This window comes from Taudactylus pleione, unplaced genomic scaffold, assembly GCF_031769625.1.
Source record: "Taudactylus pleione unplaced genomic scaffold, aTauple2 ptg000242l, whole genome shotgun sequence".
In the NCBI taxonomy this organism is placed as follows: Eukaryota; Metazoa; Chordata; class Amphibia; order Anura; family Myobatrachidae; genus Taudactylus; species Taudactylus pleione.
The window spans coordinates 7778333-7795545 of record NW_028284644.1 but is presented as its reverse complement, the minus strand read 5'-3'; the positions used below and the strand labels follow the sequence as shown (position 1 = coordinate 7795545).

Genomic DNA, 17213 nt, shown 5'->3' with positions numbered 1-17213 from the left:
TTTTTATTAATAAGGGTTATATCATTAGTAAGATTACGTTTCCAGTCTATTTGCTGTAAATATTATCAGCCTCCAGTGCAGATTTGAGATTATAAGAACAGTGGATTTATAGATAAGGGATACCTAATGACATTGACATTATAATAACACTTTTTATAGATAAGATAGGCCAGGCTTTCTTTGGGTATATAAAACAGTAAAGGGAGGTATCACGGGTATACAGTAGAAGGTGATCTTCAACATGAAGTGTCTAATTCTTGCTCTCGTTTGTCTCCAGCTCTCAGAGGGGATTATTAAGTGAGTATATAAATTAATAATTTTGTAACAAGCTCATCTATTGTTAAACAAGCTAACCATTTGCAGAATATGGGCATTATTGCTAAAAGTGAAGACTATATGGTTTTGCATTGTACTGAGAATGAGCTGGAGGGGTGCAGCATCACCCAAGATAGAAAGTAAGGCTATTGAAACATCTATCATATCAGTTGAAGTTTATAAGATTCTGCCAATGACAAGACCGATTCAGACCGACCAAAATTATCCCAAAATTGGTTGATATTCAGCATACAGACTAGCCAATAGTCATTTAGTGCCAAACAATCCTTTTGTTTGCAAATTGTCTCGTCTATGGACACACCCTCAGATAATTGTGCTTTCAGAGAAGGGGAATGCTAATTAATTAGCAGACATAAGGCTGAGGTCTGTACACACTGCACTGTCTGGACGATACCAAAATGACAGGACTGACATAGCATGTGCAGCACACACTACAGTATATCTGGTGCCAGTCCAACAGGTTTTGGACCGACCTTCAGGCCCTGTTGCTGCATGCACACTACATAATTATGGGCCTATCTGACAGATATAGCTATGTCGGGCCAAGAATTGCATAGTGTGTGTACCCAGTTTAAGGTCTGGTATTAGGAAGCTTATACTTTGGTTGGTAAATCACATGCAGTTGGGTCTCCTCACACACAACCTTGGAGATCGGGCATTAGCTTATATACCTCTAATGAGATGTTCTTCCACCAACTAGAAACTTTATATGAGAAAGAGCACAGAAAGATGGTGCAAAAAATATTCACATGGTCAATAGTGACATGTTTTGGGGAGAGTCTTAATGTTCTCTCACAACTGACCCTATAGAAATTTGTTCTAAGGTTGGTGATGAAGGTTGGCCAAGGACTCAATGGTCCATATACGATAAAAGGGAACAAATAGATGGGTGAAGTCTGAGAATAAATGATAAGGCATTAGAACAGCTGTGATTATTAGAGGATATTGTTCAACACTATGTTTATCTTAGCATTTTCGCATGGTTTCAGGTTGAGCAAACCAGTACCATGGAACAGGCAAGGAGACTATGGACAGTTTTCTATATATGCATTGACACTTAGCAGCAGATAAAACATTGCTCAACCCTGAAATACAGGAGTCCATGCCTGTATTGTTTACAGGTTGTTTGGCGTGGCCCTTGGACAATTAGATCACTACTGTTTTCCCAAATTTCTCACTGATCCGTAACGTGTATTGCCAATCCTTTCAGAAAAGGACAGAGAAAAATAGAACATGGAATGTAAATATAATACCACAAACTACAGTATACTTAAATATCTGATGCACTGTCCTTGCTTAATTACATGTACTATAATTAGTATTTGTAATGCTGTATACTACTTAATAATCACTATGTCACAAATATTTAAACAAGTCAATCATACACCAAATAACCCAATCATTAAGTATAAATAATTTTTATTTACGTTTAACAACAAAATAAAAACTATTATGTTTTGTTTAAAGTGCTATGAATGTATTTTTTAGTTTTCAGATTAATTATGATGCTGTGCATCATTGATAAAAAATCACTTGTTTGCATTGCTTAGTCTTATCTGTATTTGTTTTACACAAGTGAGCATACTGTGGAAGTTAGTGACTGATATGTCTTCTCCGAAGTAATTTCTATGCATACATATCTAAAGCCGTGCTTTTTACTTAATGAACGTAGACCTGATTATCCCACCAATTTTATAATGTATATTACCTTTCATAGTGTTCATTATAAATGTATGATAATCTCAAAGTGCATAACTAATTTGCTAGAAAAGATAAACCAATATCATTGCAAGCTACAGAGAAACTAACGTGAGTTCTAATGAATAGTCATCGTAAAGCTATTTCTTCTAAATACCAAGCTAATCTCATAAAAAACATTTAATTAAATTCCTTTGTATGACCTATTAACAACTAAAATCTACAATAAAAGTATTTTGGCTTCATAACCTACAAGCACTAACAAACCATAATAAACAGCAATAGGTATGTTCATTGATTGGTAAGAGAAACGGATGAAGGGACATACAGGGGGAGATGCACTAAGCCTAAGAGAGTGGAGCTGACTAGATGGTACTTTATCACTCTCCGCTTTATCACTCCCCAAGGCTTAGTGCATCTACGCCACAGGGGGCTGCAGCAAAAATGGCAAGAACATGACATATAAACATCATTCAGCTACAGGTCTCAACATGTACCTTGTAATTCACAGAGATAGGAGACTGTGCCCCTGGCTTCACAGTCTAGTAAGTGATTTAAATATGAGTATCTCTCTGTGTCAAAGTAAAAACCTAGCAAGAGGTTATGTAAGTTTATTATGACGAAGGAACATAGTTAGGGCAAGTCAGTGTATCGAAACTAGAGTCTGTCATCTTGTAAAATTTGTGCCTGTACAAATGTACCACATTAATTACCTATACAGGTTATGTCATGGCAGCAAGACTTAGACTTAATTAAAAATATCTGGGAAGTGGTGGTAATTTATGGAGTTTACTGAGACTCTCTATAGAACAATATAGCAAAACACCATCATCCACGGTCATAGTATTTTTTTAATTTGTTTGCAAGGATGACTAAGGCATCTTAACTGTTTAAAGATGTATTTTTACAAAACTTGCTGTCCAAGAGCTCTGAAGTTATTGGTAGATTTAGTTCTGCTTGTGACTATATTGGTGCAGGGCTCTTGCCTTTGGTATTGATGCCCCATTGGATTAGATTTAAAGAAAAGCACTGCATTGTACAGCAGGGACCTCTTCCCTCATGTGCTTCTCTTTACATTTTCTTCGACTCTTTACTCCCCATAAGGGCACCTAACACGTGACTGCCAACTCCCGGCTGCTTATTGTGAGTGCTTTAATCGCTATTGCAGCAATGTATATAAATCGTGTCCTTGTCCTGCACTGTAATGTACTGTAAGTTACTTGTTTCTTGTTCACTTATTAGTTCTATGTACTATGTAAGGCGCTGCGGAACACTTGTGGCGCCATATAAATAAACCATAATAATAATAATAATAATAAAATCACAGCACCAGGTTCACACAGCAAAGAGCTTTGGTTAGGTTGTGTATAAGAAGACGTCGCCATATGATCCTCAATTTCCCTACAGCATAACCCTTGTGAATGTACATAAAACTAATGTGAAAATAAATTGTGACTATTTTCCCTGCAGAGTCCCCCTGAAGAGGTTTAAGTCCATGAGGCAGGTGATGAAGGAGCACGGTATCAAAGCCCCAGTTGTTGACCCAGCTACAAAGTATTACAGCAAATATGCTGTTGCTTTTGAACCTTTGGATAACTACATGGATGTGAGTTGCAAGGAACAATGGTCAAAATGTACCTGTATGTACTGTAACTTTCATCAGTGGAAAACATTTACCTACAGTATCCATGTAAAATTACAGGCACAGATATGGGATGACTGTAGGTCCTATTGAGCCTAGTGCATAATGTCCAGTGTACTCTATGGGGTTCTTACCTGGAGGATCTTACTTGGAGGTTGTTAGTTATACACATGCTAATATAAGTTGTGCAACTATAACATACTGTATTTTTCATTAATATACTTTACAAAGCGCATGGCCTGGGGTCCCAAAGGCAAGTCATCTGATTCCTATGTCTATGATTTCCTTTGTAAAGGATATTGTTAATAGATGTATTAGATTACTGGGTTTTAAAGCTACTGTGCTACTATAACACTGAAAAATGTGCTAAAACCTAATCTAAGTATAATAAAGCAGTGTAGGAGAAGGTACTCGGTATGCAGAGCTATATACATTATCATAAAAACTCCAAGGAACTAGCTGGAATAAATGCCTAGATAAGCTAATATGTACAGTATACGATAACTCATATTTTAAGTTAGTATTTTCTATAGAATTGTATGTGTAAAACAGATTAATTGTTAAAACAAATATTTATAGTGTCCATTCTGAATAGATGTCTTACTACGGGGAGATCAGCATAGGAACGCCACCTCAGAACTTCCTGGTGCTGTTTGACACTGGATCTTCCAACTTGTGGGTGGCCTCAACCTACTGTCAAAGCCAGGCCTGCAGTGAGTAACAATGCATCCAGTAACTCCTATTGTGTGCTCTCTATAGTGGTGTAAGGCCTCCAATAATGTGTCCCAATAGTGTTTGCAGTGACATACAGTACATAGTTATGCCTCTGGTAGGAGATAGGGCCTCATTTGTCAATGAGTGATAAAACTTGTTTGTATGATAAATGGTGCTCCAGCCAATCAACTCCCAACTGTCAACTGTTAGAAAAATGACAGTTGGGAGCTGATTGGCTGGAGCACCATTCATCATACACAGTGAAATGTCTCTCTCATTTTGGTGATAAAACTCATTAATAAATGGGGGCCTAGGTTTGAAATTAAAAGTTTAAACCCTTCTATAATAAAGCATGTAATATCCATTTTCATGTACAAATGAAAGTAGCAATAAATACATTTGAAAAATGCCCACAAAATCATTAATCATAAAATATATGCATGATTAATGTAGAAAATACAAGCAGCCCATCAGGAGCAGTTAGCTAGTGCTGACCATTCTATTATATATTTGCACCAGCCCTCATTCACATGCAATTGATACTGCTACTGACAGACTCACATGGATAAATATAAGTCAGTCTCAGCTCTTGATTATTTAGCCTGCGTTTGCACGCCCCATCCCTCCCCCATTCCACATGTCCAAACAGAAGAAGGAGCAAGTGTCAGGACTTCATATGGATATAGGTGTATGCTTTTTTTGCGGCCATACACAGTACCATTTTGCAATTTTACAAAAAGCGCAGTGTCAGGCAGGACCCAGCAGGTGAATGCAGTGGTAGGGGCAGCTTAAGGTTTGGCTAACCATCAGAGAGTACATGGTCTGGGCACCTTTCTATATATATATATATATATATATATATATATATATATATATATATATATATATGTAAAACAAAGGGTGAGATAAAAGCACCTCATAGTGTATTATTTTATATAAATTAATTAACTCAGTTAGAGGGTAATAAATATGCATACCATATATGATATCAAATCATGCACATAATGATTTTGCTTTGTCCAGAGGTCCTGGAAGAGTGCTAAGGCCCTGATTCAGACCCACTCGCGAGCGGCTGTCCGCTCGCAAGTGGGTCGATGTTCTGCACTGAGCATGCGCACGACGGAGGGAGCTCCGTCGTGCGCATGCGCCAGACGCGACGAGCGAAGGAAAGTCCTTCGCTCGTTGTGTCTGATCAAAGGGGGCGTGCTGTCGATGTTGATTGACAGCACGCCCCCTTTGGTGGGCGTGCCTCCCTGACGGGGGCGTTCCCACGGGAACGCCTCCCGTCAGAAGCCGGCCCACTGACATCACTAGTGATGTCAGTGGGAGTGATTTTGGCTCTGATAGAGCCAAAATCACTCCGGAGGCTCCGGCTCGCAGTTTCGATGGTCGCGATGGTCAAGACCATCGTGGCCATCAAACTGCACGCTCGTATAGGCTGTGGGTGGTGACCCACAGCTATACGAGCGTCCAGGAGGACGCTCCATTTTTATGGAGGGCGGCCCTCATTCAGAGCGTGCGCTCTGCTCAGAGCGTACGGCTCTGAATGAGGGCCTATATCCCTTGCCTCCACTTCCCTCTGGATATGTGGTGGTTTGTTTCTGAAGAGGGTGGAGCACGTAGTTCATTTATATGGAGTAGCCTATTATACAATGATGCAATCACTATTGTAATATAACATCCTTACAGTACAGTTGATTCACAGATAGTTCTAGGAATGCAGTGTAATGTAACATAATTGTGATAATGTCTATATATATCAGTTACGTGCAGTATCAGAGCCAGAATTACATATATAAATCCTAGGGTTCATGTGGGCATTATAAAAGGGTGCACCTATTTGAAATACTTAAAAGTTACTTATTACCAATTGTTTTAGGTTTTACAATTTGTAAGCTAACTTAGACACAACCCCCCCTCCCCCCAATATTATTTTATATTTTCCAATAGAAATTGCATCAAGAAACAATCCTGATTTATATATAGATGATATAGTAATTTCTGCAGATACGAAACCACTAAACCACACTTCAATGGCTCCAAGATAAACACAGATCACCTGGGAAACTACTAACACTTAGCCCTTGTGATAATGTATTTTATGTCTTGAAGGAATATCTGGGCTGTTTATTCTAATGTTCTGTTAATGACCTTCATATTTACTTCCTCGTATATTTATTTCTCTAGCAAACCACCCTGTATTTAACCCCAGCCAGTCTTCCACCTATACCTCCAACCAGCAGCAATTCTCTCTGCAGTACGGGACTGGCAGTCTGACTGGAATCCTGGGATATGACACTGTGGCTGTAAGTGTACATTTACATTCTGGAAAACACCCTTCAGGAGCTGTTTGATCTGTAGTCACTTTCACACCATGGAGTTGGAGAGGAGCACATGTTTTCAACTTTTGAAGCGTCCAGTTGTGACAAGGAAACAATGTTTCCAATTCAGTGTTATGTGTTATAAAGGGAGCTGTTTTTTTTCCACAGCTTCTGAAGGACACATTATTACTGGAAAATTGTAGTAGTACAAAACCAAGTGCAGCACGAATGTTAATCTAACATGCATTGGAGAATATTTCCCCCCACAATTTTGGAAAACTATGTCAGCACCAGCTTGCCTTTTGAAAGCATTATTGAACTGTTTATTCTGTGGGGCAGGTAAAAAATGTATCACAGGAATTTTTTTTAGGCCATTCTAGGTATTTACAAGTTACATGGGATTTGGGGGGGGAGGGGGGGGGGGCAAAGGGGAGTGTTATTAAGGTTTTTTTAGCAGGTGTAAGTGCACCTTTAATAAAAAATTTATTAACTCACTCATCGATTAATAAAAATGTAGGCAGCCAGCTGAAATATATTAATAATATGCAGTTCCTGAATATTCCCAGTTTACAGACCTTCCTTTCTTGATTTATACAGATCCAAAATGTAGCTATTACACAGCAAGAGTTTGGCTTGAGTGTGACAGAGCCTGGAACCAACTTTGTGTATGCTCAGTTTGATGGCATCTTGGGTTTGGCCTATCCAGCCATTGCTGAAGGAGGTGCTACAACTGTGATGCAGAATATGATTCAGCAGGGCCTTCTCAATCAGCCTATCTTTGGATTCTACCTGAGTGGGTAAGATTACTTGTTTTGTTCACTTTTTCTTCAGTTGTTCTATGTTACTTTGTTTAATGTGAGTATTTCTGCTTTGCCATAATTTTGTGTATGTGATTTTCAGCCAGAACTCTCAGAGTGGCGGAGAAGTGGCTTTTGGAGGAGTTGACCAAAACTACTATTCAGGACAAATCTACTGGACCCCTGTGACATCTGAAACATATTGGCAAATTGGAATTCAAGGGTAGTTCCTCAAATCATTTTTATTTAAGCATGGCTTTTGGACTTATAAACCTGGATGTAACGTTGTCCTCTTTTTCTCTATGCACACATGATATCAATAGTTTAGTGCTTGCTCATAACATTTATTGGCTTTACTTCTAGAGTATAAAAAGATAACAATGTTTGTTATTGAGTAGCTGAATTTGCTTATGTATTCCTTTCAGGTTCTCCATTAATGGACAAGCAACTGGATGGTGTAGTCAAGGATGTCAGGGTATTGTGGATACTGGAACTTCTCTGCTGACTGCTCCTCAACAAATCTTCTCGTCACTTATGCAAAGCATTGGTGCCCAGCAAGATCAGAATGGACAGGTACTGTATATGAGGAGAACCATGGAAACGCAGTAACTAGCAAAGGACTTCTAGAGTTGGACTTGTAGTAAAATGTTCATATCCTCTGTATATGTATAGATTACAAATGTGACCCTGTTTTTATCTGAGATAATTTGAGATAATTACTTCCTGTGGCCAATGAGAACTCAGTACATTTCATACCACTCTCTTCTCATTAAGGGGCATATTTATCACAATCCGCATCTCAGATGTCGATGGGATGTGATAAAATTCATCCAAATTTGCATTGCAATATTTGAATACATCGAAATGATGTGTCAAATATCACATGCAGGGACAGAGGGGGTCATTCAGACCCGGTCGTTAGCGCCGATGCGCTCGGACCGGGTCAATGGCCCCCCACAGAGCATGCGCACGATGGCGCCGGCGCCGTCGTGCGCATGCGTGAGACCCGCTATGAACCGACAGCGCCGGTCGTAGCGGGTCTCGATCCAAAGGGGGCGAGCTGTCGATGTTGATTGACAGCTCGCCCCGTTTTGGGCCGGGGGGGTGGCAGCCCAAACGGGGGCGTTCCCATGGGAACGCCTACCGTTTGGGGACGGCCCCACTGACATCACTAGTGATGTTAGTGGAGAGCTTCCGACTCAGACAGAGCCGAAAGCTCTCCGGGGCTTACGACAAGGGAGACCCTACCCTAGGGTCTCGTCGTAAGCCCCGATGGTCGCGATGGTCTTGACCATGGCGACCATCACCTTAGGCGGTCGTAAGGCTGTGGGTGTTAACCCACAGCCTTACCACCACAAAGGAGGACGTCTTGAAAATTCAAGAGGTCCTCCCCTCATTCAGACCGACCGCACGCTCTGTGCGACCGGCTCTGAATGAGGTCCCGATATTGCAAGAAAGCTTTGTCCCTGTGAGTCTTTCCCCCACACTTCTCCAGGTATTTTTTGCATAAAATACTCTAAGAGTGCGACTGACCGCTCATGCGCCACCTGCTACACCCCCCCATGACCTACCTCCACGAGATCTCCCCCACTAAAGCTAATCCTTACCTGCACGGTGATCGTGATCTGGTGAGCTCTTTTGTGACTTAGGTCAGCTGATCGCCGTGCTCCTGCTCTGTGACCCTCGGTCAGCTGCACAGAGCAGAAGCATGGTGATCAGCTGACCTGAGTCACAGAGGAGCTCACCGGATCACCGTTCCCTGGTTGCAGGTAAGGTTTTGTTTTTTTTTTAAATCTATTTTAAATAGTTTTTTGTTTTTTTCCACTGTGATCACCTGTGGTCTATTTATTCTATCTATATCATAGTGATTCCTGCACAACTTGATTTCTATGTTAGGGTAGCATTACCACCACATAGGTGGTCAACTAAATTCAGCCCTTTGGCTTATTTGGCTAATCTAGTAGATTACTTCCAGCATCACTTGGGCCTGTTAATGTAGTGTGAGCAAATTTACTGACATGCTCTAAAATCATATTATTCCTTTTTATGTAAATGTTGGGCATTGTCATTTTCAGTCCACAAAAACTTTTATATACTTATGCCTATTTGTATTTTAGGCTTTTTAGTCCTACTCAAGTAATGAAAGTGTCCCTTAGGATATGCCATTAGGATTTTGCAATTTATTGATGATGATCACAATTTGGTGAATCATATTCTTTAAAGAAATTAAGAATAGCAAATGGATCAATAAATAAATTGTTTTACATATTGTGTGAAATTTAGATGTATTAATCTTTTTCTTTTTCTTATGACAGTATGCTGTGAGCTGTAGTAACATCCAGAGTCTACCTACTATCAGCTTTACCATTAGTGGAACCTCTTTCCCCCTTCCCCCATCTGCATACGTTCTTCAGGTAGGTTATCTTCTTCTACTAGTGACATAACATACTTAAAACAGAACACCCCTCACTCGCTCCTACTCACAATCTGAAAGCTGAGACCTACCGTAGCTGAATTAAAAAGATCTTTATATTTTGAAAATCTCTTTCACAAACAAATGAGAACCACCTTCAACCTTAATTTTTTTGACACATTTATATTATGTTTTCCTTATATAGCAAAATGGATACTGCACTATTGGTATCATGCCAACATACCTGCCCTCTCAAAATGGACAGCCTCTCTGGATCCTGGGTGACGTCTTCCTTCGGCAGTACTATTCTGTCTATGATTTGGGAAACAACCAGGTTGGATTTGCTGCTGCTGCATAGACCTACTTGCTGACCTAGCTACCTGATTCATCCAATGTCAATGTGATCAACCATAGAAGGAAATACCTGCATGTCATGATCTCAAAATATTCACATAACAAGTCTCATTAAGCAAAATTTTTGGTAAATATTTTAGAAGTCTGATGATTTGCCATTAATAAATGTATTGTAATCAACTTCATTTGTCTATTGTGTTAGTTTAAATATTTTTTTTCTCTTTGTATACATCATTTGTATTCATCAAGACCACTATAATGAAACTGCAATATCTGGATTCCCTGACTGCAAAGTAAGACTTATAGTGGAATATATATGTGTGGTGAAGAATACATAAAATATGGAGTGAAATGCAATCATTTTTATGTAAAGACCTTAAGGAAAATAATTATAAATGATAAACCTCCTGACTGTTATTGAGTAATTGAGGCACAACTGACCAATCAGAATAACCCTGTAGAAATGAGGCTGTCAGTTGAATAATGTACCACCTACAGTAATTTATTACAGATATTATAAGCCACCACAGAAATCTGTAACAATATAAAATACCTATACTCCAAATTTCCTTATAGTAGTGGAAACTTATCCCATACATTTAATACTGAAGTTTTTCTTATCCTAGTAGCCAGATACGTTTTAGATGCAATAGGAGGCCAATGACTTTGACATAACACAGATTGGGAGAAGAAGAACACAACAACACAGATGGGGAGGGACACAATAACACAGGTGGAAAGGGACACAATAACACAGATGGGGAGGGACATAATAACACAGATGGAGAGGGACACAATAACACAGGTGGAGAGGGACACAATAACACAGATGGGGAGGGACACAATAACACAGATGGAGAGGGACACAATAACACAGATGGGGAGGGACACAATAACACAGATGAGGAGGCACACAATAACACAAGTGGAGAGGGACACAATAACACAGATGGGGAGGGACACAATAACACAGATGGGGAGAGACACAATAACACAGATGGGGAGGGACACAATAACACAGATGGGGAGGGACACAATAACACAGGAGGGGAGGGACACAATAACACAGGTGGGGAGGGACACAATAACACAGATGGGGAGAGACACAATAACACAGATGGGGAGGGACACAATAACACAGGTGGGGAGGGACACAATAACACAGATGGGGAGGGACACAATAAAACAGATGGGGAGGGACACAATAAAACAGATGGGGAGGGACACAATAACACAGATTGGGAGAAGGGGGACACAATAACAAAGGTGAGGAGAGGGACACAATAACACATCTGGGGAGGGACACAATAACACAGATTGGGAGAAGGGGGACACAATAACAAAGGTGAGGAGAGGGACACAATAACACATCTGGGGAGGGACACAATAACACAGATGGGGAGGGACACAATAACACAGAAGGGGAGGGACACAATAACACAGATGGGGAGGGACACAACAGAGATGGGGAGGAACACAATAAAACAGGGGGAGGGACACAATAACACAGATGGGGAGGGACACAATAACACAGATGGGGAGGGACACAATAACACAGGTGGGGAGGGACACAATAACACAGATGGGGAGGGACACAATAACACAGATGGGGAGAAGGGAACACAATAACACAGATGGGGAGGGACACAATAAAACAGGTGGGGAGGGACACAATAACAAAGATGGGGAGGGACACAATAAAACAGATGGGGAGGGACACAATAGCACAGATTGGGAGAAGGGGGACACAATAACACAGGTGGGGAGGGACACAATAACACATCTGGGGAGGGACACAATAACACAGATGGGGAGGGACACAATAACACAGAAGGGGAGGGACACAATAACACAGAAGGGGAGAGACACAATAACACAGATGGGGAGGGACACAATAACACAGATGGGGAGGGACACAATAACACAGATGGGGAGAGACACAATAACACAGATGGGGAGGGACACAATAACACAGATGGGGAGGGACACAATAACACAGATGGGGAGAGACACAATAACACAGATGGTGAGGGACACAATAACACAGATGGAGAGGGACACAATAACACAGGTGGAAAGGGACAAAATAACATGTGGGGAGGGACACAATTACACAGATGGGAAGGGAAACAATAACACAGATGGGGAGAAGGGAACAGAATAACACAGATGGGGAGGGACACAATAAAATAGGTGGGGAGGGACACAATAACACAGATGGGGAGGGACACAATAACACAGATGGGGAGGGACACAATAACAGAGATTGGGAGAAGGGGGACACAATAACACAAGTGGGGAGGGACACAATAACACATCTGGGGAGGGACACAATAACACAGATGGGGAGGGACACAATAACACAGAAGGGGAGGGACACAATAACACAGATGGGGAGGAACACAACAGAGATGGGGATGAACACAATAAAACAGATGGGGAGGGACACAATAACACAGATGGGGAGGGACACACTAACACAGATGGGGAGGGACACAATAGCACAGATGGGGTTGGACACAATAACACAGATGGAGAGGGACACAATAACACAAGTGGAAAGGGACAAAATAACAGGTGGGGAGGGACACAATTACACAGATGGGGAGGGACACAATAACACAGATGGGGAGAAGGGAACACAATAACACAGATGGGGAGGGACACAATAAAACAGGTGGGGAGGGACACAATAACAAAGATGGGGAGGGACACAATAAAACAGATGGGGAGGGACACAATAGCACAGATTGGGAGAAGGGGGACACGATAACACAGGTGGGGAGGGACACAATAACACATCTGGGGAGGGACACAATAACACAGATGGGGAGGGACACAATAACACAGAAGGGGAGGGACACAATAACACAGATGGGGAGGGACACAACAGAGATGGGGAGGAACACAATAAAACAGGGGGAGGGACACAATAACACAGGTGGGGAGGGACACAATAACACAGATGGGGAGGGACACAATAACACAGGTGGGGAGGGACACAATAACACAGATGGGGAGAGACACAATAACACAGATGGGGAGGGACACAATAACACAGATGGAGAGGAACACAATAACACAGGTGGCGAGGGACACAATAACACAGGTGGCGAGGGACACAATAACACAGGTTGGGTGGGACACAATAACACAGAATGGGAGGGACACAATAACACAGATGGGGAGGGACACAATAACACAGGTGGGGAGGGACACAATAACACAGGTGGGGAGGGACACAATAACACAAATGGGGAGGAACACAATAACACAGATGGGGAGGGACACAATAACACAGGTGGAGAGGGACACAATAACACAAGTGGAGAGGGACACAATAACACAGGTGGGGAGGGACACAATAACACAGATGGGGAGGGACACAATAACACAGATGGGGAAGGACACAATAACACACATGGGGAGGGAAACAGTAACACAAATGGGGAGGGACACAATAACACAGATGGGGAGGGACACAATAACACAGATGGGGAGAGACACAATAACACAGATGGGGAGGGACACAATAACACAGATGGGGAGGGACACAATAACACAGATGGGGAGAGACACAATAACACAGATGGTGAGGGACACAATAACACAGATGGAGAGGGACACAATAACACAGGTGGAAAGGGACAAAATAACATGTGGGGAGGGACACAATTACACAGATGGGAAGGGAAACAATAACACAGATGGGGAGAAGGGAACAGAATAACACAGATGGGGAGGGACACAATAAAACAGGTGGGGAGGGACACAATAACACAGATGGGGAGGGACACAATAACACAGATGGGGAGGGACACAATAACACAGGTGGGGAGGGACACAATAACACAGATGGGGAGGGACACAATAACACAGGTGGGGAGGGACACAATAACACAGATGGGGAGGGACACAATAACACAGGTGGGGAGGGACACAATAACACAGATGGGGAGAGACACAATAACACAGATGGGGAGGGACACAATAACACAGATGGAGAGGAACACAATAACACAGGTGGCGAGGGACACAATAACACAGGTGGCGAGGGACACAATAACACAGGTGGCGAGGGACACAATAACACAGGTGGGGTGGGACACAATAACACAGATTGGGAGGGACACAATAACACAGATGGGGAGGGACACAATAACACAGGTGGGGAGGGACACAATAACACTGGTGGGGAGGGACACAATAACACAGATGGGGAGGAACACAATAACACAGATGGGGAGGGACACAATAACACAGGTGGAGAGGGACACAATAACACAAGTGGAGAGGGACACAATAACACAGGTGGGGAGGGACACAATAACACAGATGGGGAGGGACACAATAACACAGATGGGGAAGGACACAATAACACACATGGGGAGGGAAACAGTAACACAGATGGGGAGGGACACAATAACACAGATGGGGAGAGACACAATAACACAGATGGGGAGGGACACAATAACACAGATGGGGAGGGACACAATAACACAGATGGGGAGAGACACAATAACACAGATGGGGAGGGACACAATAACACAGATGGGGAGGGACACAATAACACAGATGGGGAGAGACACAATAACACAGATGGTGAGGGACACAATAACACAGATGGAGAGGGACACAATAACACAGGTGGAAAGGGACAAAATAACATGTGGGGAGGGACACAATTACACAGATGGGAAGGGAAACAATAACACAGATGGGGAGAAGGGAACAGAATAACACAGATGGGGAGGGACACAATAAAATAGGTGGGGAGGGACACAATAACACAGATGGGGAGGGACACAATAACACAGAATGGGAGGGACACAATAACAGAGATTGGGAGAAGGGGGACACAATAACACAAGTGGGGAGGGACACAATAACACATCTGGGGAGGGACACAATAAAACAGGTGGGGAGGGACACAATAACACAGATGGGGAGGGACACAATAACACAGATGGGGAGGGACACAATCACAGAGATTGGGAGAAGGGGGACACAATAACACAGGTGGGGAGGGACACAATAACACATCTGGGGAGGGACACAATAACACAGATGGGGAGGGACACAATAACACAGAAGGGGAGGGACACAATAACACAGATGGGGAGGAACACAACAGAGATGGGGATGAACACAATAAAACAGATGGGGAGGGACACAATAACACAGATGGGGAGGGACACACTAACACAGATGGGGAGGGACACAATAGCACAGATGGGGTTGGACACAATAACACAGATGGAGAGGGACACAATAACACAGGTGGAAAGGGACAAAATAACAGGTGGGGAGGGACACAATTACACAGATGGGGAGGGACACAATAACACAGATGGGGAGAAGGGAACACAATAACACAGATGGGGAGGGACACAATAAAACAGGTGGGGAGGGACACAATAACAAAGATGGGGAGGGACACATTAAAACAGATGGGTAGGGACACAATAACACAGATTGGGAGAAGGGGGACACAATAACACAGGTGGGGAGGGACACAATAACACATCTGGGGAGGGACACAATAACACAAGTGGAGAGGGACACAATAACACAGGTGGGGAGGGACACAATAACACAGATGGGGAGGGACACAATAACACAGATAGGGAAGGACACAATAACACACATGGGGAGAGACACAATAACACAGATGGGGAGAGACACAATAACACAGATGGTGAGGGACACAATAACACAGATGGAGAGGGACACAATAACACAGGTGGAAAGGGACAAAATAACATGTGGGGAGGGACACAATTACACAGACGGGAAGGGAAACAATAACACAGATGGGGAGAAGGGAACAGAATAACACAGATGGGGAGGGACACAATAAAACAGGTGGGGAGGGACACAATAGCACAGATGGGGAGGGATACAATAACACAGATGGGGAGGGACACAATAACAGAGATTGGGAGAAGGGGGACACAATAACACAGGTGGGGAGGGACACAATAACACATCTGGGGAGGGACACAATAACACAGATGGGGAGGGACACAATAACACAGAAGGGGAGGGACACAATAACACAGATGGGGAGGAACACAACAGAGATGGGGATGAACACAATAAAACAGATGGGGAGGGACACAATAACACAGATGGGGAGGGACACACTAACACAGATGGGGAGGGACACAATAGCACAGATGGGGTTGGACACAATAACACAGATGGAGAGGGACACAATAACACAGGTGGAAAGGGACAAAATAACAGGTGGGGAGGGACACAATTACACAGATGGGGAGAAGGGAACACAATAACACAGATGGGGAGGGACACAATAACACATCTGGGGAGGGACACAATAACACAGATGGGGAGGGACACAATAACACAGATGGGGAGGGACACAATAACACAGATGGGGAGGGACACAATAACACAGATGGGGAGGGACACAATCACAGAGATTGGGAGAAGGGGGACACAATAACACAGATGGGGAGGGACACAACAGAGATGGGGAGGAACACAATAAAACAGATGGGGAGGGACACAATAACACAGATGGGGAGGGACACACTAACACAGGTGGGGAGGGACACAATAGCACAGATGGGGTTGGACACAATAACACAGATGGAGATGGACACAATAACACAGGTAGGGAGGGACACAATAACATAGGTGGGGAGGGACACAATAACACAGGTGGAGAGGGACACAATAAAACAGATGGGGAGGGACACAATAGCACAGATTGGGAGAAGGGGGACACGATAACACAGGTGGGGAGGGACACAATAACACAGATGGGGAGAGACACAATAACACAGATGGGGAGGGACACAATAACACAGATGGAGAGGAACACAATAACACAGGTGGCGAGGGACACAATAACACATCTGGGGAGGGACACAATAACACAAGTGGAGAGGGACACAATAACACAGGTGGGG

General features: G+C 42.9%; 1 protein-coding gene across 1 annotated transcript; it reads left to right on the top strand.

Moving 5' to 3' along the window:
- Window positions 1–241: 241 nt before the first annotated feature.
- LOC148516738 (gastricsin-like) lies at window positions 242–10279 on the top strand. Its single transcript, XM_088479648.1, has 9 exons — window positions 242–297; window positions 3505–3640; window positions 4272–4389; window positions 6578–6696; window positions 7309–7508; window positions 7612–7731; window positions 7934–8081; window positions 9824–9922; window positions 10127–10279. The coding sequence occupies exons 1-9, from the start codon at window positions 242–244 to the stop codon at window positions 10277–10279; spliced, it is 1149 nt and encodes a 382-aa protein (XP_088335774.1).
- Window positions 10280–17213: the final 6934 nt, after the last annotated feature.